The sequence below is a fragment of the Anas platyrhynchos genome, chromosome 9 (assembly GCF_047663525.1).
Source record: "Anas platyrhynchos isolate ZD024472 breed Pekin duck chromosome 9, IASCAAS_PekinDuck_T2T, whole genome shotgun sequence".
Taxonomy (NCBI): Eukaryota; Metazoa; Chordata; class Aves; order Anseriformes; family Anatidae; genus Anas; species Anas platyrhynchos.
Genome location: NC_092595.1, coordinates 2374869 through 2399960, shown reverse-complemented (window position 1 = coordinate 2399960; position 25092 = coordinate 2374869). Strand labels below are relative to the sequence as shown.

Below are 25092 nucleotides of genomic sequence, written 5' to 3'. Positions count from 1 at the left end.
CACGAGTCAAAATTCATTTCCCCGTGTTGATGGTGGTTCAGCCTTTAGGTTTGTAGGTAAAGTAAGCACTTTGTGATCCTACCCTTAGCCTGGAGCGAGGAGTGTCTTGTGCCAGGCTGTTTGAATCACTGGAATTGGGGAAATAAAATCCCACCTGCTGCACCCTCTGGTACATAAAAGCAGTTCTTGGTTGGATGTAAACAACGGTCGCACCGCCCATGTTTCCCTTTTATAACAACCTAGATTTAATGAAGTGGAGAGCAGGCAATAAATACCAACTGCTCCTAGGTCTGGCTCCTGGAAGCAGCAGAAGGTGTGATTGCTTTTTAGCCCATCAGGGCTATCGGTGCTGGCGTTAGCCGGCAGCCTGGCCTGAGCCCAGATCAGGCACTGCTGGAGCAATGCGGCTCCGAGGAGTCTCCCCTTTACCAGGAGAAATTGGCTTTCTCTGTAGCCGCTGTGGGTTGTGGTGTGTTTAAGAGCGATGTTGCATGGGTTCTAAAACCAGCATGCAGCTTTCTATTTATTGGATTAATCTCTAAACTTTCTAGTCTTAAAAATACCTCAAAACATCGGACACAAAGCAGACTTTGTTGTTGTTGCTTTATAGCTACGGTTTGGGTGTAATTTACTTCATTTATCATCTTCTGTAATTATTTTTCCATCGTCCCATCTACCCCGGGGACAGTACGTGCATTTCAATCAGCTGGGAGAGCTGGTCACGAGGGGAATGGCAATTCAGGCGTGCGGAGATAGTTCCTCACATTCATTTATTTCTAAATAGAACTTTTTTTATCCTTATTTTGGTCCTTTATTATCGATAACATCACAGCTCTTCCCAAAACGTCGCCTTCGTGTGCGCGAGCTCTGCAGGCAGCAGCACTTTGAGAGCAATTTCTTTCAATTAGCCTGAATTAGCTAAAACGCGTTAAAGTAACAAGGAAGCGATTGAAGCTGCTAACCTGAGCTCCAAGCCCGCTCCCTCCCCATCATGTGTGCTGCAGCTGAAAGAAGAGCAGCCGCCCTCCCAGCGCAGGGAGCTCTACATAAAGAGCCTGCTTGGTAGCAAACACCAGTAAGGCTTCGTGCTCACAGTGAGTTCTGTCCTCTTCAGTTTCAGCCTCCTCCTTTTGCTGGTTTTAAAGCCCCTGCCGGGAGGGCTGCAGGCCAGCTCTGCGGAGCCTGGCAGCTGCTTGTGATCTGCCCGTCCTGCTGCTGAGCCGGGTGCGCTCGCTTCTCCTCCCGCTTGTCTGTGCTGGTTCTTGAAACCCAGCGAGGTGCCCGGCTGTGCCTTTGTCTGCTCTTCTGCTTAGCGACCTTCAGAACCGTATCAGATGACTTCTTCTTCACTCCCTCATGAATCATTTCCTATTCTTTTATCAGATTTTTCTTTGCTCTTTTTCTCTCGGTGCAGAACCTTATTTTTCAGGTGTCAGCTGTCTGAAGTGCACCGATGTCACTGACCCTCCAATCCTTCCTGCTGGTGAGATAACTGTTTCCTGCCACCTCCTGATCTCCTCCTATATATATATGTATGCGTGCAGACCCCATTTCAGCCCCCAAGTCTCTGGTCCTGTATTTAGGAGAAATGCAACAGCTCTTGCATTAGCCCAGGCCTGCTGAGCACCTGCTTTACAATATCCTATACTGTTCCTGTCCTGCTCGTAGGAGGCAGTGCTTGGAGGACACCAGCTCTACGAGTGCACCATGTGGGTACGTACACTCCGGGCTGGGCTTTTTGGAGCCCTCCTTGGTCAAGACGAGCACTGGCAGCAGTGCTGGGAAGCTCGAAGTGCTGTGAACGTGCTGGTCCCTCCCTGGTGCGTGGAGTTATCATCAGAGAGAAGTCTTCATTAAGGGATGTTCGGGTTCAGCGTCAAGGGAAATGGAGCTGAGCAGCCTGCATGGTGCTCGCGGAGCCGTTGTGCCGTGAGGAGCGGCAGTGATAACGCGGGTTGTATTAGCACAGCTCTCAGCACGTCCGTCATCAGGAAAGATAATGAAGAACTTATTAATGCAGCATGGAATTAGCACAGAATTGATGTTTGCAATGTCTGTCTCTACAAAAATGTGGAACATTTAAAATTCTTCCAGAGAGGAATAAGTGGGATGGGAGAGTTTTGAAGAACACCCAAACCAGGCAGCTTGCCTCTCGCCCTGCCCGGCAGCCGCAGGTGCTCCTCGGGTGTCTGAAAGCAGCAGGAAGGGAGAAGGGCACAAAGGAGGCCAGGAAGGGGCTGAGGTTTATGAACCTGCTTCATGTGTAGCGTGTGAAGGGGCTTGCTGTCAGCTTTAGGATGAGCATTTCAGAATCCAGGGGCAGCAGCTCAGCTCCCTCGGTGCTGGGCTTCGCTGGGTTGCTGGCAGCTGGCAGCACATGGGCTGATCGGGCCCTGTCCTCCACCTCCCTTCTCCCAAACCACCTCTGGTTTGAGATGTCCCTGGCTGTGCAGTCGCTTGGGGTTTGTTCTTTTCCCCTCCTGTCTCAGCAGTGCCGATTTTAGCATTTGTTGTGTCTGTTCCATGAACAGCTTCCCGAGGCCACAGCCGTGCCTCCGCGTGCCTGTGGAGCACGGGTGTCAGCGGGGCTGAAAATCCACCAGAGGGTGGGTTTGGGGCCAGGAATGTTTTGTTGTTTTTTTTTTCCCTGGTCATCAGCTGAGGGCTCGTCCAATTTCTCTTCTGGCAGCTCCCCTGAAAAGAGTGTTTTGAACATCAGGCGCTGCTGTTTGTTCCGGGACACACCAATTCCATTTCCAAATACAGAGCAGACAAACATCCTGTCCGCGCTGGGATGAGCACCATGTCCAAGGCAAGCCTCTTAAGATAATTCTAAAAGGGACACATCAAAGGGGAACCTTGTGAAGATTTTCCCCCCCCCATCTAAAATAAACCTGCGAACAAAGCCCTGGATAGGATGTTGGCGTGAGGAGGGCTTTGTGATGCTTCCTTGTTGACAGAGAACCCATAACCTTAGGGTTTGTTTTTTTTACAAATCTATTTATAACGCGTTTCATGCTCACCAGTGTAAACGCAGAGGGTTTTGTGTTGATTTATGAAGGATCCTGCAGGTAGAGCGCCTTGCTGCTTTCTCTTCCTTCGCTTCTCCGCCTGGCTGCGGCCGCCTGCACGCATGCAGTTAAGAAAGAATTAATGAACTTTTGCTGCCCATAATTAATATGCTGTTCCCTTAAATGTCGTCCCACCAAGAATGCGATTCTTCAACTGCTTTATTTAGAAAAATGCATATAAATTACTCCCCCAAATGTGTTTTTAGCGGCTTGTTGTGTTATCTGCAGCACAATGAGGAGGTTTCGTTGCCGAGGGTTAGGAATATGTCAAATATTTTGCTCTTTAGCTCATGTCTCCGGAGCCGGGCACGCTCCCTGTTCCTCCAGCCACACGGTGCCTCTCACTTTGCCCACCCACCGCAGTTTTTAACCAGGAAACTTCTGTGCAAGCGGTGGCTGTGGCTCAGCCACGCAGCCTTGGGTGCCCAGGTTTATCATTTTCCCGAAGCGATCTCATTTTCCTTTGGCTGCAGCGCCGTACCAGGATGTTGGCTCCCCGATCGGTTTCTGTCTTCTACGCACTGTGTGGCTGCCAGGCTTTTCCCCACCGCTTCCTGTTGGTATCTGATTTGTCTCTATTTAGGTTGGTTTCTGTCACACCCACAACGTTCCCAAATCCGGTTTGATCCTTTTTTGCTCGGTGTTGGCACCGTCTCCTCCAACCATCCCCAGCGCCGGGACTCTTTCCCATTTTGTTTTCCCTTCTCTGTTTGTGTCTGGCTCAGCGGCAGCCGCCAAGCAGCAGCCCACGTGCACAGAGCCTCGGCTCCAGCAGCTCCCTGCTCCAAATGATTTGCTCCCATTTCTTGTCCTCATCTGTTGAGATGCTTCAAGGAGGGGATTTTTTCTCTGGGTTCTTCTCTTTTGGGGCGGTTGTAGCGTACAGCACGGCCTTTGGGGCTGAGCTGGGGGCATCGAGAAGGTTTGGGCATGGTTCAGGTGTCGAGGACAGCGCACGGAGCTGAGCCTGAGCCAGCACCTCCCATGGGTCTTTGGCAGGGAACACCGGGGTTCTGCTGGCCTCTGGGGTGAGAGGATGCACCACTTTATCTCACAATCCTGTGTTATATCCACTACTAAACGCTGAAGCTGTCAGACTTGGATTTCAGTTCAGAAAGCTCCAGAGAGTCGCAGGAGATTGGCAAGTGATCAGCATAAAGATTACAGCTGATGGAAGCGAGCCGAAGCCCCGATCCTCCCCTTGGACAAGCGTTGTGAAACTCTCCGAAAATAACAGGTGGGATGGGAGTGATTCTGCGGAAAGGATCCAGATGGAATAATTAGCAGCAGGAGGAAAAGGGAGTGCCATGAGAGCGGGCACGGTTTCAAGGAAGCAGCGCTGGCAGCGGTGGGAAGCTCCTGGCGGAGAAGCCAGGAGGTGTCGGGGCACACACGGGCCCAACACCTCTGTTTTCTCTCACAGCACCCGCGTGTTTGGAAATTGCACCTCGAAATGCATCTGCTCCTTCACACCTCTCGGCAAACCTGCTGCTGCTCCGCCAGCTGCGGCTGCCTCCTCCTGCCTCCAGCTGGCCCTGAGCGGGTGCAGGGGGCATGGGGACAGCGAGCGGGTCGGGGACAGCATCCTGCAGGGAGGGCTTGGGGTCACCAGGAGCTGTGGGGAAGGACGCTGTGGGAGCGGTGATCTCGTGAAGCCTCGGGAGAGCTGGCAGTGCTCGTGGAGCTGCTCGTGCCCTGCTCCCCGCCAGGCTCTGCTAGCAGAGCCCATCTATGGCACGGGAAGGAAAAACTGGAGCTGGGGCACAGCGCCAGTTTTGGAATCAGAGCACAGGGTCTGGCTAGGCCTGGAGCAGACATCAAGTGCCTAGGAGTTTGGGAGAAAAAAAATACAGAAAAATAGAAATCAAATGCTGAGAGATGGCAGAAGAAAGATTTCCTAGCAGCCCTTTGTGCTGAGAAAATAATCTTGATCTGCCAAATTCCAGCTCCGTGCCTCAGAGGCCGGCAGCTGACTGAATCGGAGGAACACGAGAGGTTCACCAGAGGCAGGCACTGCGTGGGCTTCAGAAGGAGCAGCTGGGAGGGGAGCTCCTCGTCAGCCTTGGTACCGTGGCTCAGAGGGAACTGCTGCATCAGCCTTTGCTCTTGCTTTTGATAAAAATCTGAGCGAGGTTCTTCTCCTCACAAGATGCATCGTGACTGAAAGGAGGGGATCCAGAAGATGAGGAACGCACCCCGGATTTCAGCTCAGGATGTGAGAAGCACGCAGAAAGCCCCGGGGAATGCTCCCAGCCCTCCCGTGGCACCCAGGCAATGAGGTCTGGGATGCTGGGGCACTGCCTGCACGGCCCCACTGCTGGTGAAACCAAACCAGGGCCAGTCACAAGAAATCTGAAAACTGTTTTTCTTTAGAAACGTTGGCTTAGGCTTAGTTAAATTTCTGGTTAACCTCGTGGAAGTTAAAGGCTGAATGTTTCTGGGAACTTTCCAAACCACAAGCTGCCGCTGTGTCAGTTGCCTCGCTGCGCGTGCTCCTGCCCCAAGGTCTGTGCTCCTGTGCTCCTGGCGTTCTGTGCTTTCTGCCGTCCCGAGGCTCACCATGAAATCTGGAAACTTCAGGCTGGGTGCCTTTAATACACAAACACGCTGAGCGATACAAAAGGCTGAAAATCAAAGTTGCTCTCTGTTATCTCTTCAGCCCAGGAGCTTTTTCAAGGAGGCTCTAATGCAAGCGCAGAATAACTTCCAGTTGTGTCTTTGAAGTTGTGTAGTGTGATATCATGGACGTTTAATCCGTGCTGCGGCTGCTCTTAAAAACAGGCAGGAACTGCAAAGTGAAGCAGTGACACAGAGGGGCTGCTTGAACATTTAATCAGTCCCAATCCACGGCGTAAGCTGGGTTGCTGTGGGGTGGAAGGAAACCTGCTCAGGGCCGTAGCTCTGTCTGATGCTGCAGAAATGCCTCGGTTTGGGTGTAGCGCGGTGTGAGAATGTGTGAGGGTATAAAACCCACCAAGTGGTGACCCCAGTGTGTGCTTCTGTGTTGTTCCAAGGCTGAGAGTGCATTCGTGGCCAGAGCTGATGAAGACTCAGCGCATCTCCAGCAGACCCTAGGATCTGACCTGCAAGTGTTTGATTTTGGGTTGTTTGTGGTTTGTTTTTTTTTTGGGTGTTTTCATTCAGCGATGTCACTCAACTCAGGCAGCTAACACACCCACAGGAGCACTTGTTGGAACAGCGACGTTCCAGCAGCGCAGGGCTTCAGCACCAAATCGTTCAGCTGAAGGATTTCTCTTGCTGGGCCCTTGTTCCTCCCTTTAGCCAGGGATGAAAATAGCCCGAAATCTGCTTGACCTGCTGCCTTGGTAATAAGTGCCATTAACAACCCCTTGTCCTAACGAGCTAGGGAAACAAACTCACTGTGTAGTACGATATTTAATTAAATTGCGTTTCGAGAGCCTGTCATTTAAACTCTTAACTTATTGCTCCCTGCCATGGGTTTTATCTGTCCCTTTCCTAACCTCATGCCCCGGTACTTGCTCTTCCCTGGACTCGGTGAGCCAGGAGCTGACCACCCGATGAAGAGCTTTTAGGAATTCCCTTTTTAGTAAAAGCACATCCATTTTTAGAGGGAAGAAATTGCTGCATCCAGGCTCTTGTGTTTCCCCTCGCTGCAGGCCTCATTTCTGCCTTCCCTTCTCTCGGGGGCCCTGCTCTCAGCATCCATGTAGAGAAGTGGCTCTGGAGGATGAGCGTGCACCGGGACCCTTGCTGATGAGTGGCAATTAGCTGCCTTTCTCCTTAATGAAGTCCCCATCTCGGAGTCTGTGCCTTTTAATTAAGCCTTCTGTACAACTGCTCGCTGTCAGTTCTTTGCACCCGGGAAGGTTTGCGTGTGCTTGCTGAGAGGGTGTTGTAATTCTGATGGATTTTGCATATGTAGCGGTGCCTGTAAGTACCGAGCTTGAGAGATGAGAGAGCAAACAAAGCGAGGGATCCCGAGTCAAGGAGGCTTTCCATAGCCGTGGGGGCTGAGTGGAGTGCCTGAAGCCAGTCTTTTCCTCCTCAGCTCCTGATCTACCAAAAAGTTGTCAGATTTCTGGTCTCTCTGCAGCCCGTTGCAGTCACAGAATCACCTAGGTTGGAGAAGACCTTCAGGAACATCAAATCCATCCAGCCCTCAGCCTGGCCTGCCGGGTCCCCTCGCCGATCTGCCTGGTTGTGATGAGTTCCCCTTGGCGTTGGTGAACTGAGAGCTCCTTGCTCCTGCTGCTGCAGCCCCTGCTGCTTCTTGTTTGGTCGTTCGTTGTGTCCTTCATCCTTTGGATGATCTCTTGGTTCTCAGACAGCAGGGATGAGAAGGAGACGTTATTTGCCGTTAATGGATCCATAATAATTCATTACAGCCACGTGTTACTCTCCTATTTATACCTTGTGGGATCGCAGGAGCCTCTTGAAACAGCATCGTGCCCTGATCTTGTGCTTCAGCCTCTCGTCACCCGCATGACCACCAGGTGTGATGGGCAGGAGAAATCTTTATTCCTGGCGGGCTGGTGCTACACTGGGACACACAGGGGGGAGACAAAAGTTCACTCTTCTCGAGCAGCGTTGGATCAGCTTTACGTGAACGGTGAATGCAGCACTCGCCTTGCTCGCCCCATACTCATTCTGTGCAGCGTGGGTCCACACAGAGCTGAGGCGAGGAGAGAACAAGCGAAAGATCCCTAATTGCATTTAAACAGAGCTCATCGAATCTCCAAGTCATTATCTCCACAAATTTTAATTTCCATATACATGGTAAAGGAAAATGGCAGCGGGCCCGTGGTAAATCGTTTACAGGACTCCGTGGCCACGTTTTCCTTGTTCGCTGTTCGTGAGCACCGCTTGGTGCAGCTTCTGAAGAGGCAGTGGGGGCTCCTGTAAATAGGGCTGGAACAAATTGCGGTGCTGTCAGCTATTCAGTAATCCCCCGAGCCCCTGAGCGAGCGGCACAGCAGAGCACACCCCTGGGCCTTGGGTTAACCCTCAGGCTCTGCGCCTGCTGATGCTTTTTTTTTTTTTTTTCACAGCGAAGTCCTTTATCGTAATTCTTATCTCTTTCTCATCGCAGTATCAGATGTATCCTGGGGCTAATTATTAACGCGATTTCTTAACGCAGAGTGAGAGCTGAAGGATTGCTTCCACCAGCAGGCAAATCCAGGTTGGTAGGAGCCTCGGTGGGGCAGGGCTTGGCTGGTGGCTGTCACGGGGCAGCTCCCGGCCAGGGCTCTTCTGCCACGCACACGTCCCTGACTTGCTGCCTGCCACTGCAGCAATTTGTGGTCAGGAGATCTCTAAGGTGCTTTGGGACCATGTGAGGTAAAATAGTACTTGGTGTTACTGGAGAATTCCTGTCCATTTTGTGCTCATTAAGCTTTTTTGCAGCTTTGAAACTGTACTGGAATAGTTTGCAGAGGTGTTTCAGGAGCACAGGACTGGGCGCTGTGGGCAGGAGCGGTGGGAGCCCTGCAGGTACTCCAGTTCTTGGGGGAAAATGTGGCCTTAATGTTCTCTAGGTGAACTGGATTGCTTTGACTACTTATTTTTTTCTTTCTTACAGAGTAGGAATCTAAAATAGATTATAAATTTCTGGCCAGATGGTGGAATTTGGGCAAAATTATAAGCAAGAATCTTCTTGGTCTGCTGCTTAAGGAGCTAATTCGTAAAGTGTTTCAGCCCAGGCTGAATCTTTCTAATTCTTGTGATGACTCCTGCTTGGCAGAAAGTGATAGCTTTAAGTCAGGAGAGAGCATTTAGACTCAAATATTCCTCTGCTCGCTCTTCCTTTGCCGGGAGAAAGAGAACAATGTCAGAGAAAGAAGAAAGCCTCTTGCTATTTAGTTGTGTCTAATAGGCTATAAATACATTTTTCACTAAACTAAAGCAGCAGAATGAAAGGCGTTGGGTAAAAGTGAATCTCCATAAAGCATCTTACAACCTACTGCTATTTGCAAAAACATCTGCACAGAAATACCTGAAGAAATCCTCTGGAGTGGTTTTAAGGCACTTTAATAGCTGATGAAGGCACTCATTGCAGCGTCTGTACCGATGCAGGGTTACAGTCACCAAGTTTTAAACACCATTTTCTCAGGGGTTGCACAGAGCAGCCCTCATTTTCATTTTGCACAACTTTTTTTTTTTTTTTTCTCCTTTGTGGAACTTGATGAGCTCAGTAAAATACAAAACGCCGGAGCTTTCGGTATCAAAGAAGCACTTGATGCCTAGCTTGCAAAATGAGCAGTTCGATGCCCTCGTAAAGTTAGTTGTTTTAATGATATTTCAGCCATTATTTTCAGCGTTATCTCTGCTTCTGTTGCTTCTGGGTTTTATGCCAACATAAAATAAAAAAAAAATTGATCCACCATCGCTTAGGTTTGATTATAGCAATACAAGAAAATGTTTCAGTTCTTCTGGGTTGGATGAAATCCTTCCTGGCAGGTCTTCAGCAAGCGCAGTCCCTGCTGCTGGAGCTGTATGGGCGGCTATATTTAGTAATCTCTTCTGACCATAAATTGCAATTTGGGACCCAGATTTTTCTGCAGCGTTAACTGGTAGGAGCCGAGCATTTGCACGCATTTTCAAACCTTTTTTTTTTTATTGTTTCTTGCTTTAATATTTGGTTGCTTCTGTGTTTGTAGTGGCAACCAATTATCAGAAAATTCAGGCAAAGCCTTGACATTCCTCCTCCTTTTTTAATAATTCATTCAAACACTTTTTGCAGTGTTCCACCAGCTCAGTCACGCCTTTTGGCAAGTGCAGACGTTATTGATACACCAACTGGTAATGCCCTTCAGATATGGCCAAGTGGACGTGGAAGTTGTAGTTGTTTGTCCCTTGTGTCTCTCCGTGTGCGTCTTCCAGGGTTAGCAAAGCACAAGCCCTTCACAATAAGCTTCAGCTTCTTTGTTAAGCCTAGCAGGAGCATTAAAATCACAGCTTTGTCTGGGGCTAATTTCCAGTTTAATTTCCCTTCTCATTTTAATTTTTCTCCTAAAAAGGACATGAATAATAATTGCCTTCCTAGCGCAATTAGGATTCAGAATTTGTGTCTGCTCATATGCAGTTTCGGTCCGAATGCATTTCCTTTTATCAGGGTAACAGCTCCTCTTATTGCTCTTAATATATTTACTAAACATTGCTTTTTGGTGCATGGATGCAGTTGCCTAAAGAACCAGAATAAATCCTGGTTTTGATGCCAACCAAATAAAATTGATCCACTCTGGCTTGGATTTCTTCTGGCGGCGTGTCATCCTGATGGGTTACCTGGGAACATTTTCGCCCTCTCTAAGTGGCAGCACATCCACTGAAGGATCAACCACGAGATCAGAAAATGCTCATGCTAACTTGACGTAAAACAACTTGCCTTCAGGAGCTCCATTTATTTGGTTTATCAATGGGAGGATAATGGGGTGACGGGATCAATTTGCATGCATTTGCATGAGAAAGAGCAATGCAGGTGAGCAGACATTTCACTCGATTCAGTGGCTGGAAGTCGTAGATAATGGCAGATTCAGACTGGAAATTATGTGAAGGTTTCTGCGCTGTGTGAAATCGCTCACTAACAAGAAGGGTAATTAACTTCAAGGGCAGTGGAAGATCCTCTGCCTCCCAAATAGAGGTGGATATTTCTCTAAATGACTTCTTCAAGCAATGAGACAGAGCAGTCCTGTGCTCCTCCTGATTTGAGATGTCAGACGAGATAATTGTAATGTTCTCCTTGCTTTGATAAAATTAATCTTTGAATTAGACGGCCCGATTCGGAAGCCCTCCTCGTGGCTCTGCCAACAACGGTGTCATCTCCAACAAACCCCTCCCTGCCCCGAGTCCTGGTCCTTAGCTGCAGAGTGACTGCTTGCCTATAGCACAGAGTGCTTCTTGCTAATTCGAATTAATTAAAATTCTTTCTTAAAAAAAAACATGAGCACGGATTTTGCCGTCCCTTCTCCCATCGGAAGATGGAAAATCATTCTTTTGCATTTAGCCTCACCTCTTCTGATCCAGGTCCTGGATGGAGGAGCCCCATGCCAGCACCGCGTGTGCCTCCCTGTGCCTAGCAGGGGCGGTGGGCGGCGGAGCAGGAGGCTGATTTCTGCATTACACAGCGTGTTGCCTTCCTTGCTGCTCGGTCGAGGACGTTTAAATACATCTATTTAAGAAGTGAGTGACAAGCGCTGTCTCAGGGAAGAAGCTCAAATGCATAATTTAAAGCCGTAAATCATCATCGCTCCTCATTTTTATTGTCACTCTTTGCTTGGTGCTGTTTGCGTTGCTCGTAGCCATAAATCCTGTGTCCGAGGGGATGGAGCTCTCCGTGCTGGAGGCATGAAGTCAGGGCGAAGCTCCACAACAGATGGCCTTTTCTTTCCGTTTCACGGACACCGGTTCTCACTGGGCAATTTGTTATTTTCTACAGTGGAAGCAGCTGTGGATTACTGTAATTATGGATTTCATCTCTCTCTGGCAATCCGGGGCGAATACTAATTTGAACTTTATGCATCTCCTCGGAATCAGGTTAATTTTCTCGTGATGCTGGAGCTGCTGATGAGCTAAAGATGTTTGTGAGGCTAATGTTTTTCCTGCTACGGCGATATGCGGTGCGTGGATTGCAAAATGATAGTGGTGGGTGTCGTGTTGGGTCTCGTTGAGCTTCCTGGGAGCAATTCCTGAGTCCTGCAACGCTTCTGAAGGCGTGCTTTTGCTTCACATTGTGAGCACGGCTTTCCTGGGATCCAGGCTGATCAATAGCAAATTATTTGCTTGGATAGTTCCTTCGGAGAGAAAGACACTTTGAAAGAGAACCGGTAGGCTGCTTGTACCAAAAGTTAGGTTATGGGAAAATGTTATTCTGGAGTCTCTTTCGACCTGTTTGTTCTTTAAATAGCTCCTGGCTTTAGAGGGCAAAATGTTCGTCCTAGCACCATTGGTAGATCCTGCATTATCCTCTCGAGAGTAGATTATGTTTTGCTCTCATGTTTTCCTTTTCAATGGCTATTAATAGCTTCGTGTCCTTTTTCCAAGGGGTTTGCCTTAGCAAAATTCCCCTGACTTCAGAGGAGTTATTTGTGGCTCGTGCTGATGGAGGAAAGCATCAGCCCCGTGAGATGCCAGATTGGGACCTCGTGCCCCTGTGTTGCCCTCCACTCCGGTAAGGTGCACGCCTGGGTCCAGGGCAGAATTTTTGGATCTCCTTCAGCCCCCATCAACCCCTCCTCACGAACAGGGTGAGGAGGCGGTTTGCCTGTGTGAGTGCAGCTCCCATCAACGGGATTGCAAAAAATATCCCCTGACTGCTGCTTTCCTGTCCTAAATGCCCAGCAGGGGACCGAGGTGTCACCAACACCCCCTGAAGCTTTATGGCTGGGTAGTTCGGTGTGGAAAGAAGGTGAAGTGGGAGTGAAGGTGCTGGGTTCTGCTTCAAGCAGGAATCTGCCCGTGAAGCCGGCCTGGAGGCGGGGTGAGGTGTAAGGTAAGGGCACGCTTCTGTGAGAAGTGAGTGTGGGGTTGGGTCGGGTTTGGGGTGGTTGATGTAAGTCCAGAAGCATGTGTGTAAGAGTACAACGGAATGTGGAATCCCAAGGGGGCTCAGTACATATTTCACATTCCTCTGTTGGAAATCGTTTCCATGACCATAAAACGATGGAGCTTGGAGAGGAGCAAACAAGAGGCAGTGGCAGTGGCACAGCAACTGGGGCTTCCCTGGCAGCTCCCAGCTCACCTGGCGGGTCAGAAGGGATGCTGGCGATGTGTGGTGGTCGTGGACATCTCTGAAATGTTCAATCTGCATGGGATTCTGCATCCCCGTTTACATGAAAGGCTCTGGATTCCCAAAGCAGTGTTGGGGCTGACGATGTATCAGCAGTGCTGGGGCTTTTGAGCACGGGCGTGCTGCCTGCAGTGACAAAGGAAGGTTTGCTCCCCAGGACAGAGCTGCTACGAACCACATGAACATCTCCATAAACCCCGAGAGAAGCACCTCGCTCTCTGTGGCTTCCAAATCTTGCTGCTCTCTCATCCCTAGAAATCAATTGATCTTTTGTTCCGTTATTTAGGCACAAACAAACTGCTCTGTAATTCTGTTTCTCCTCCTTTATGCTATTTTAAAAGGAGCCCCTACACTTACCCTTTCCAAACAGCATCTTACCATCTTCTGCATTTTGAAGATAGAGCTTGGTAAGGGACTTGTTCCAGCCAGCCACCTGTAGCTGAATTAATGCCGTCTGGCCCATCCAGCTGGAAACTACCTGATCTTGATAAACACTTCCTAACGCGTTCTTCCCCTGTGCTGTCGTGAGATTCAGTTCTTTGCCTTTGGTATAAACCGCCAGTTGCATGCAGCAAGGTAAGGCAGTGAGTGCTGAGAAACGTGGGCAAGTGGGGCAGTTACATGAGGATGTGGGGGCTTGTGAGGCTTGGGTTCCTGCACAGGGAGGGGTTTTAGCATCTCCTGATGTGGTTTTTGTTTTGTGCAGGCTTTTTTTTCCCCGTAACTCGAGAAAAATGTGATTTTGGTGAATCAGCTCTGCAAGTGTATTACCTCGCAGGTACACAACATAAAGCAGTAGCTTTCTGTGGCCGAATGAAATGCCTTAAAATCAATGGAGCTATTAAAGTCAGCCTTCTGTTCAGCTGGAGAAGGGAGCTTCAGAGGGAAAACAGACCTGCAGTTTTATAAAAGAAGCAGGCAAATTTTACTCTGTTTCACGTGGCTTTTATTAAGCGTGAGCTGCCCCAGCTGCTGCGGGCACAGAGCGCAGAGCCCCCTGCGTGAACAAGACCATGTTTTTGGTACATTCTCCCAAAATTGTGATTTAATCCTGAAAATGACTTTGTGGAAAGGCAGTGGGAGAGCCCCAAATGCCCCTGTGCAGAGCAAAACCTCTTCTTGGAGGAACACGAAATATCCAGGCCTGCACCCGGCACCTCTTTGGGCCTTCCCTGGGAAGGAAACTGATGGAACTGTAATGGGGGCTGTGTGGTGCTCCTGGGGAGAGCTCCTCTGCTTTCCCTACAATAATTTCATTCGTCTCCCGTGGCTTAGCCTGCAGATAAATTGACCACAACTTCAGTGATATTTTAAGGTTGAAATTTAATCAGCAATTGACTTTGGAAAACTAAATATAAGCCCAGGAGAACGTGCTGCTGAGCAGGGCAACTTGTGGCCGCTCCCTGGATTAATCTAACCTTTTCACCATTCATTTTTCTCCCCTGCCTGGGAGTTGGCAGGAAAGGCAGAGCACGGGGCAGCAGCCTTCGCCACATCCCTCCTGTCCAGCTGGGTTTGTATCGCTGCTGGAAAGCCAGGAAGGAGCCACTGCCCAGGGGCAGGAGCCCTTGGTGCTCACTGCCCTCTGCATTTTCTGCGTAAGACTCCCTAACGTTGGTACAACCATGCCACCTTGTGTTAATTTCTGTTTTCTTACGGCTTTGAGCAGTCACAGAAAAAAAAAAAAAAAGGAATAATTTTCTATCTTTGGATGTGTATCTGTACGTTGGTTTTTAATGCTATTAAAGATTTATTTGGGGCTTCCTGTCCTAACCCGGTTATGTATCCATAGCAGCTGAGGAGACTCTTTTTGATCATCTGATACTGGAGTTGGTAGTACTGGGAGTATTTATTGTGAGGAGTAACATTTGAAAATGCTGTAAAATAAATAATAATAAAAAAAGTGCTCTGGATACGCATGAAGCTTTTCAAAAAGAAAAGGTCCTGGTTAAACGTTTGCTTCTTTTCTACAGTCAGCAGCTGAATACGTGAAGTCCCGGCTGCCTGAAGTCCTAAAGCAACACCTGCAAGACTATGAGAAGGACAAGGAGAACAGCGTGCTGTCTTACCAGACCATCCTGGAACAGCAGATTTTATCAATTGATCGAGAAATGCTGGAAAAACTGACCGTATCCTATGATGAAGCAGGTATGGTTTTATTTATTCCTAAGTGAGGTTTTACTGAAAACAAGTTGCCCACTTCCAGATGTTCTTCAGACTACTAGGGCTCGTGTTGGCAAATTGAACTCTGTCCTTAAAGGTTTGAGGTGCTTCAGTGAAACATTTTTCTCCTAAAATCAGGTTAATTTAGGAGAAAAAAATCCACTTTGGTGATTTGCATCCTAAATAGCTGAAAGGAAGTTATCGTACCAACGCTCTGTTCTTTGTAACCTACAGATGTTGGTGGTGGAGCCATGTGTTTTGCATTGTCTCCGCGAGCTGTGTGACCGAGTCACACAATGCAGTTTGGAAGGATTTTGCAGCCTGTTACAATGTTCTTGTTAAATGCACGTCCTGCACGTCACTGGGTTCTTCTTCACGACTTAGTTTTGGACTTGCCTAGCCAAGAGTGTACTGGGGAGTCACGGAAACTGATTTTTGACTGTGACGTGATGGGTGTGGGTAGTCAAAAATAGACAACTGGTAGAGTGTCAGAGGCATTTTAGTAGTGCAGTTACGGGGTTCTTTGCTTCTGATATTTCTGCCTTGACAGTCTAGGTATATGGTGGCTTTCTTAGGTGCAGCTAACACTTTCTACTAGGAAAAAAAGTGTTGTTTTTTTTTTTTACTACAAAAAGTACAGTTAGAAGTGTTACTGCTCAATTAATATTCATGGTAGAGAGTGGATTTTCTTAGTCCCTGGTACTTTCTTGTTCTGTTTCCCCTTTGGCCGTAGCTGGCAACACAGTGCCCTTTGGGAACCGTTCTGAGCATAACTCAAGGTTTTTCTTCCAGCTGTTTTAGCCAGAAGCCTAAAACTCATAACCAGGTTTTTCATCCCTTTTAGCTCACGTTTGCCAGATACCCCTCCAGGTGGATCACTGTTGTGTTTGGCCCTTGCTAGATGGCACTGCTAAAATCCCCATCCCCTGAGTTCATCTCCCCTAGCCCAGCTCTGGAGAGCCAAGCAGCAGCAAGCCTATGGCATTTTCTCCTGTTACTCTGGACTTAGGCTGTAGTGGCCTGAACTGCTTAAAATGCTGGAACCACTTCCCAGCTGTGTTCAGCCTCCTGCTCAGCCTCCCCCGCACTATCCATATCGTTCTCTTAAGCTACTTTGATCTCAAACGCTCGAGCAACTTAAAATGCCATTTGCCGACTGCGTGCTCTGGGTACTTAGAGGACTGTGAGCTTTAGGAACTTGAAGTAATTACAGTGCTCTCGTCCTTTATCAACCAGTTTGCGCTCTCCCCCAGTAAATAAGCCTGATTCTCTTGAACTCCTTTGATCTCAGGAGCTCTCAGGCAGCTCGCGGTGCCATTTGCAGCCCACTCATGTGCTCCTGTGCTGAAGGAGCTCGGAGTCGTGTGAGTTCTTGAAGGACAGCACGGTTAACAGATGGGCATGGGTTGTCTTTTTCATCAGGTACCTCCTGCTTTTAATGATGCATAAAAAACAAGCTTTGGAAGTTGTTGCTTTCCGTCGCTTCTGTTTATATTTTGAACAGCGAATTTATCAGCCCGGTGGCTCCTGCAGATCTTTCTTGGTCACGCTGGTTCAGTCCCTTTATTTCTGTAGTCAGTTTGATTGATAGGAGTTTGTTAGGAAGGGAAGGGTACAGGGGAGAAAATTACCAGCTCCTGTCAGGATAAGGAGAAAGCATTTTTCTGTATGGAAAGCTGCATGTTTGTGCAGAGCAAATAAAGAGTAAGCTGCTCCAAACACACACTGGGGATTTATATCTCACAATAAAACAACGATGTAGAAATTAGGAGCTACGTAAATACTGAGTTTAGAAAGGTCTCGGTGTACACACGCATCCCAAACAGCGAGTGCGCCTTGTTGTAAATTAAAATCCTCAATTTGAGCTGGCTGATTGCTCGGAGGCACGCTGCTGGGTGTTGTACTTAGATGCTGTAGTCAGTGGTGTGCTCGAGGGAAAAGCACTTCTCAAATGGGTCTGAACTAATTTCTCCTGTTCCTTGTCCTCGCTCCATCATTTCAGAGGTCACAAACATCTCTTCTGCATGTAGGATTCCTCTGCATCCATTTCCCAGGTGAAAACAGAGCTGTGCTAAACCAGCCTGGGCTTCTGGTGCAATTGTGCCTGTTAATTGAGCCGTTAGAGCACGGCGTGTGATGTTAGTAACAATGTGCAGCTTCGGAGGGCTGGACGCCGTAACGCCTTCCTGTAAATCTTCCCTGTCAGGAGCTCGGGGTCCCAGAGCTACCAAACGCAGGGAGTTCATCTAAAAATAGTCAAATGTTGACAAGATTTTTAGTGAAGTTTGACTAAGAAAGCTTGGTAAGATGAAAGCAGGCCCAGCGTGACAGATGGGTACAAATCCTCTCCTAATCTCTAAATCCCTTCGTTTAAAAAGTGCCGCTCTTGGCTTGCTACGGCTGGGGTAATTTTGGGCAAGGATATTTTCCTCCCTCTGAAGCGCTGTTGGATGTAAATCCTGTTCCGCCTACCTACGGCATCTCCCCTCTCTGGGGTGGTCAGCAACTGCTGTACAAATGAAATTTTGGGATACTTGAAGGTATTTTGGCATTGAGCTCTTGCGTGCCAGTTGGCTCCAGCCTGCTGGGCGATCTGCTGATAGTTTGTGCTGTGACGGGTGGCCGCTCTCCCCGGGTAACAAAAAAAAAAAAGACAAATTTCATTTTGCCTCACCACGAAGCGCTCGTGTCCAAAGGGAGCCAGGGAATCCAGCTCGGCAGACAGGAGCACAAGCAGCTGTCCCCGCTGTCCTTGTCGTGGATGGCTCCATTTTCAGCCCTTTGCTCACCTTTTCCTCCTCCAGCCCATCTTTCAGTGCCACTGAATGAGTGAAACTGCTCGTGTCAGCAGTTTGTTTCCGTAAGGAGTGGTTTTACGCTAGCAGCTCACGTCCCAAAGTGCCCGAATGCTCCCGTCTTAGCAACAGAATTTATTTTCTGCTGAGCTAAAACGCGCCCATTAGCACTACGGCGTGCTGCAGCGCGTCTGAATGAGGTGGGGTCTGTGCTCTGTGCTCCGCCTGCACCCAACGTGCCCAGCACATGAGGTGTTTGCCACCCTGTGGCCCTGCAGGAGTTAGCACACGATGGGTGGATGATGAATTCAATCGATTCTCCTGCTCAGCCTCTGTTCCCGTGCCTTGCAGAAGCCCAGGCTGGGTTTCTGTGCCTCCTGGGCTCTGGAACAAGTGGCCCTGAGTGTAAATCCAAGACTCAGGATTCCTTCTGGCTTCAGGACCTGCAAGAAGACGCAGCCTGACACCGGTCTGCCCAGGTCCCGGCCCAGGAGCTTTGGCTGCTTCTGGCAGGTGAACAGAAAAGCAAAAATATCCAAGGTTCAGCTTCACCCCAGTAGGCTGGTGAATCCATTTCTCTCACACAAATGTCCAGGTTAGTGTGGGAGCTCTGGGAATACATGCTGTAATTTGGGAGAATGAACACCTTGCTGGGGAAACATCATTTTTTTTCCACTGCAAGAAGTTTGATCAGGTAAAGCCATCATCGTGCCACATCGCAGCCAAGCTACAGTAAGTTATTTTCGCCCCCATGGTATTTATCACACGATAGCTCGTGCATGTTACAAATGCAGGAAGAAATCTTTTGGGTTTGCTGCAGCCACGTTATTAAAAAAAAAAAAAAAGTCTTAAAATTCTGGGAGCCTGCTTTTGGTACATGTTTGGCTGCTCCTTGACACACGGGGCTGGTCCATGGGGACATAGCAGAGCACAATTTCCGCAGCGGTGACTCCCCAGAGCTTAAATCCCTGCCTGAGCCCAGCACTGGCAGAGGCAGAGGATCCCAGTAAGAATTGTTACCCTGAGAGCCTGACGATCACCACTTTCCTCATCCCATCTCTGCACGAGTCTTCATGAGATATTTTGTGGCAGCCACCAGGGGGACGGCTTCTGAATGACCTGGGAGCTGACATTCAGCGGACAGGCTGGCACCTGAAGGACGTGCATGGCGTGAATTCCCCAGGGCAGCCCCAGGCCTTTGTTGCAGTTGGTGTTACTGATAAAAGTCAGACCCGAAACTCAGTCACCTTCCTGCGTGAACCTTTGGGAAGCCCTGGTAGTGGCTCCAGACGATGTGATGGAATTAGAGACAAATTTTAGCTAAGCAGGCTGTGCCCAAATCCTGCCGTAAAGCCATGTAGCTTTGGTTTGTTTAAAATGTTTGATCCTGCTCTTCCTTGGAACAGTTCAGTGCTGTCCTCTCCAGGCAATGCCTTCGTCTTGCCAGGTGAAAACCTCACAGCTTCGTCCTGAGCGCTCCAGATTCACATTAATAATTTTTGCTGCTGCTGACGCCAGGACTCGGGGGTTGGAAGGCTCCTTGCATCCCCTTGGTGGGTATTTCTACTTCTGATGTATTCAACCGCTGGGCGTGGTGCCGAGGTGAAACTAAATATCAGAGCAATGCCAAGAAATGGACTTCAGAATGGAACTGGAGATTCATTCCTCCTGCGTTCGGGTGATTGTTCACAAGGACGAGAGATTCATCGTGCTGTGATGGAGAGACTCAGCATCTGAGTCTCTGTCTGTGGGCACATCCCAGAGCGCTGTAGCTGAGCCTGGTGTGGTCGGGGTGAGCAGCACCGGGTGCTGGTAGCGAATTATGGCTTAATGGAGAGAACAGGACAGGGCTGAACGGGAGCACAAGGCAGTTCTCTGTTTCAAACACCAAATCTTGAAGTGGTGTCGCACAGGCAGGTAGGGATCGTCTCAGGGTGGGAGCTGAGCTGTGATCGTAGAGGCTGAACGTGATTTCTGTAGGTCTGTAAGCACGGGGTTTCTTTTCATCTGTTTTAAAATACGTCATTCTTCTAATCGTAGGGAAAAAATGTGATGCTGAGATGATTAAGAAACTCTGAGACTTCGCGTTTTTCAGAAAGGTTATTTTCAGGCCTGTGCTTTACAGCGCAGATGTTTGCAGAACGATTTATTTAACCACTGGAAGAGGCCGGCACTGCTCGCTCGGAGGAAACACCAGCGCCAAGGGGACTCAAGGACAAACGTCTGCGTGCTGGGTGCTCTGCTCGGCCCCAGCCACCGTGCAAGAACTTTGGAGGAAGGCAGTCGGGCACCTTAAAAATGCAGGTTTGGTTTTGAAGGGTGCTGTGAGGGTGGCAGCCTGTGTCATCCTGGTGGTGGGGCAGAACCGGGCGCTGTTTTGGAAATTGCAGTAACATTTTCTCTAATCCGTGTGGCTTTTGCTAAGAGCAATTGTAAACGATTTCAACACTTGAATGACCTCTAAAGGAGCAGTGGGTGAAGGAGCGCTAATGAGCACAATTAGCTCGGCCTGCCGTAACATCCTTGATGAAGGATTTTCATCCTGTGTGGATGTTGTGAGGTCTCCTCGCGGCCCCGGTGCGGATGACACAGGGATGTCTGCTGCCTGATTGATCTTTGCTTACCTGGTAGGTAAGCAGCGGGGAATGAATTTATTTTTATGGCTTTGGGTTGCAGCTGGTGGCTCATCCCCAGGGCACACGAAGGTGGCGTTACAGGATCCTGGTGCTGTAACCTCGCTGCTCCTGCCCAGTGGGAGGCAGGAGCCTGCCCTGCCCTCCTTGCTGCCTCGTCTCACGGCCATGAGCCCAACCCCCCTCATGTGGGGGCACCAAACACCCCCTGGCTAACATTTCTGTTCACCAGGCCCCTCCAGCTCCTTCTATATCTCTTGTTTCTCATTTCTTTTATTTCTCTGTACATTCAATAAACCGTTGGCTTGAGGCCGTGCTGGAGCGCTGCTGCCTTGCCCCCAACCTGCCCTCCTGCCCCACCCCATCTGTGCAGGCAGCGTGCTCCAGGTTTTACATTTTCTGGTGGTTTTCCTTTTAAATGGTGTAGCAGGGCACTATTCAGGCAGCTGCTTCGAGGAACCAGTCCACCACGCGGTCAGTTCTGGGCCCTTTCTGCTGGGAATTTTCCCTTGTGCACTCGTGTTACATCTGAGGCGACTGACAAGAGCGCAGCGGTTCCCAACTCTGCACAAGGTTAAACGGCTGAAATAAAAATAGCTGGAAAAGAAAACAGTGAAATCAGGTGGCACAGGGGGGTCAGGGCCTGGCGCTGGCCCAGCCACCAGGCAGAGCACGGCGCAGGCCGAGCAGTGCGAGCTTCATCCTTCATCAATCCCATCGCAGGCTGGCTCCTGGCTCAGCTTCTCATCCTCTTCCGTACACACAGGTCGTATATCCACGGAGACTGCCTGCAAAGTCACCTTTTTTAAGGCTCCTGCTTGTGGAGCGGTGTGCTGCCCGAACATCGGGGCTGTGCCGTGCTTCCCTGAGCAGGACACGTGGGAGTTCCTCTCCTGCCTGTACGAGCAGCGAGCCCCGTGCTGCTGGCGCTCTGCAGGGCAGGAGGGGGCTCTTCATTTTGCTCTCCCCTGTGCTGAGGGCAGGGCCACTCCCAGCAGGGCTGGCACTTGTGTCCTGGCAGCAGGAGCCCTGCACTTGGGGTGCCTGGGGTGAGCCTGGGGCCAGGTTCCTCTGGGTCCTGCTGTTTCCAGGCCATTAGGCTGTGCAGCAAGCAGGGGTTGGCAACAAACTGTGCCCCTTTGGGTCTGCGAAGCGTCAGCCGATTGCACAAAATAATCGCTGTGTGTGTGCCTGTGTTCTGAAAAGGGGTTTTTGGTTTAAAGCTGTGCGAGACAGACCGTTAAGTTAAAAAATAAATTCCCCAGCACGCAGCGCGTCTAAAAACAAATTGTTTATTGCTGGCTATTATATTTATCCCAGCCGTGGGATATTCCACCACTGATGTGGGAACGGCAAGACTCAGCTCTTGATTCTCGTTTTGGGCAGCACCGCAACAAGCTGCAGCCGTGGGAGTTCAGGCTGAGGGGAGCAGCGTGGGCTTGGGCCTGAGCAGAGCTCCCCACGGGCAAAACCAGAGCTCAGGCAGCCGCCCAGGGCTGTGCTGGCACGCCCGGGTGTTGGCATTCTCCTTAGAGCTGCTTCTTGGTCGGGTTAAACCACACACACAGACACACTGCTCTGCGGCACGCTGCTGCCTGAGGGCCCTGCTCGTGCCCTCTGTGCCCCCTCAGGGATTCCTCTCTGCCTCCCTCCTGGCAGAGCCACGCAGACATCAAAGAAGCCCGTGTCGGAGCAGTTTTTTGCATCCTGCCCATCTCCATCTCTTGCCCAGCTGGTGCCGCTTTCCCTGTCAGTCTCTGCTATGCAGCAAGGGTGGGTGCCTCGTGTTAATGAATAATTAGATGGAAATGAACAACGGAGGTGAAAACTCAGCCATGTGCTTCCCTCGATCATGTAAAAGGAAAAGAAAGCAGCCACGAAATGAATTTAATTTACTGGTGAAGGATGCTGGAGTGCCTTTTGTAAGAAGTGTGCCATAACTTCAGGAGTGCGTTGTAATGAAACCCACGTGTCAGGAACGTTCCCTTTTAATGTTTATGGGTGTATGTATCAAACCTCAGTCACTTGTCATCTTTCTGTTCTAACATACGAATGAAATTGCGACACCAAAGCTGGTGCAGGAGTATTTCTATTAGCTGGAGTTTTCATTAATGCAGCTCATATCACACTGGCTACGAGGGCAAAGTGTACAAAAGGCACGTTCCTAATGGCATCCGCTCTGCTCCACACCAGTTGAATGAGGAAAACCAAACCCCTGGTGTCAGTACCTTGAGAACAGCCCATTTTTTCCAGTGTTTCCCTGCCACTTAGTACCGTGCCTGTGGTCAACGACTGACTAAATGCTCTGTGTGTTTAAAGGTTAAAGTAATTAACAACGTCAAATCATTTTCTTTTTTCAATAAATCATCCTTAAGATTGTAGCCTTCCTCCCAGCAGCAGTTTTAGCAGGTTTGCTGTCTCCTAGCGTCACACTGAGCACGCAGCCACGTGCAGTAGCTCCCGTTCACGGAAGCTGTGCGGGGGCTCTGCTGCGAGACACATTTCTGTCCCCTGCTGCTCTTCTTGGCCATCAGGAAAAGGCAGCGCTCAGAGACTGGAAACCTCTCTTCCCCCTGAGCTCTTCCCCCAAATCACAGATCTGAAGAACGCTTTCCTGCTAGTCATTTTTCCTATCTGAGCATGAAACCCCTGAGTTTATTTTCAGCCTCACCCCCAGTCGCCTACCTGCAGAAGCAGGCAGTGAATGCTGAGCTAAGTGCCCACCGCAGCAGGACGCAGGGTAACGTCTGTCCAAAAACAACAACAGTGTGAGATAGCCTGAGTAGGGAATGACTCGGTAAAACCAGCTGATAAGAGAGGAAATCTAACAGACTAAGTAGCGTTAGAAGAAAGCTGCCAGGTGTGATGACAGCCTGCTCCCCGGCACTGATATTTGAAGCAAATTTGCAGGTATATGTTGGAGAAAACTTGCAGCGTAACTGCAGATCTTTGTATCCTCTGTAATGGTTTCTGCTTCCCCTTGCCTTCATCCGTTCCCCAGGTACGACTTGTCTGATTGCGCTGCTGTCGGATAAAGAGCTCACGGTGGCCAACGTCGGCGACTCGCGGGGAGTGCTGTGTGACAAGGACGGGAACGCCATCCCCCTGTCCCACGACCACAAGCCCTACCAGCTGAAGGAGAGGAAGAGGATTAAAAGAGCTGGTGAGTTACAGCGTTTGTGCTCCGGATTGAGGGTTCATCTTTATTTTCTCTCCTCTGTCAATAATGCAGCCTTCTCCCCTGTGAGACACCGAGAGTACTAGAGCGAGGAATCAGCAGAAAACCCCTTCCATTATTAACACAGCTCTGCTCGGAGGGGCTCACAGTGCAGACAAATGGAAGCAACTGGCCTCTGCCTTGATGAGGTGGTGTCAAAGTAAGAAGAGCAGCCTTCGTCTGCAACAGCCAGTGTGCTGTCCTGGCCAGTGCCCCTGCGGGGAGCACGTTAACAACCAGCAGCAGCCCCCTCACACAGCCCCCTCACACAGCCCCCTCACAGCCGCATCGTGGCAGCAGCCCTCATCTAAGAGGCTGGGTCTGAACCTCAGCGAGGTTTAGTTGCTAAAATAAGCAGAGCACGAATCTAATTCTTTACAACTATTTTTCATTCCCATATAATCGCTGTTAATAAGCACAAATGTATGTTGCAGCAGTACAGAAACAGTAATCTTTCCACAGTGAATCTTCCTAGCTTGCTTACCCTGTCACTTCAGCGACCCCCTGGGCTAGCAGTTACATTTGGAGTAACAGCCAATTCTCCACGAGTTTGTCAGAGCCTCTTTTGAACCCGTTTCTGGTGTGGCTCCCACAGCAGCCTGCAGCAGGGAATTATTTGATAAAGAAAAAAGTGCTAAACCTACTGATGAGCGTTGCCTCTAGAGATGCATTGTTTCTCTGCCTCAAATTCTTCATCTATAAAGTGGAAATAACACATTTCTCCCTGAGCGTAAAGCATTTTTAAAAGCTGCAGGTTATCAGTATGCCCACACCAGTATAAATGCCTGTACGTGTCAAATGCCTGCCTGCTCAGTTTGCTTTTATCGCTGAGGAAGCGTGAGAGCATTGCGATTCTTCTGCTGCTACAGAGAGACCCAAGGTCGTGTAAGTTCCCCAAGGGGACATAAAAAGTTTACAGATCCTAAGAAGAAGGAGTGGGAAAATCTTGGTCTCGCTTTGCTCCAGCTGCGTACCTGGGAGATGTATTCATAAAAACTGGAGAGTTTTCCATTTAGCAGTTCAACTTCCCGAGGCCTCCTTTAGCATCAGCCAGGTGCTCTGCACAGTTGTTCACTTAGAGAAGGCCTTCACTTAATGGTTGTTTATTGTTTATGTTGAAATGAGGCTTTATAACACAGCAACATGTAAAATGAACCTGGATTTCTGCAGGAATTTCCAACTTTGGAAGAAGCTAATTTAATAGACAGGCAAACATTATAATTACCTGCAGCTGAACAAGAAATACTCCAGCTAGCGTAATAACTTAATGGATTTACTCACCTGTTGCCTACTGAAGAGTCACTTTGTACGCAGCAGCACTGCATACAGAGGCTGGCATAAGCACACTCCAGCGAGTCAGCATCAGCTCCCTCTCTGTGAGCACAGTAACGGATGGCAGCAGTGCTGTCCTCTAATTGTGTGTGTAATGTGTGCTTAAACTGCCTCTGCC

At 49.4% G+C, this 25092-nt stretch overlaps 1 protein-coding gene across 4 annotated transcripts in view; it reads left to right on the top strand.

Moving 5' to 3' along the window:
- The window catches only part of PPM1L (protein phosphatase, Mg2+/Mn2+ dependent 1L), an 84373-nt gene that overhangs the window by 49028 nt on the left and 10253 nt on the right, over positions 1-25092 (top strand). For 3 of the 4 annotated variants that reach the window (XM_072042259.1, XM_027464653.3, XM_021279686.4), the window contains 2 exons: positions 14808-14982; positions 23427-23588. In XM_072042259.1, coding sequence (XP_071898360.1) covers positions 14946-14982; positions 23427-23588 — 199 coding nt within the window. In that variant the 5' untranslated portion in view covers positions 14808-14945. The remainder of the gene's footprint in view (positions 1-14807; positions 14983-23426; positions 23589-25092) is intronic. The other variant, XM_072042257.1, reaches the window with a different exon arrangement.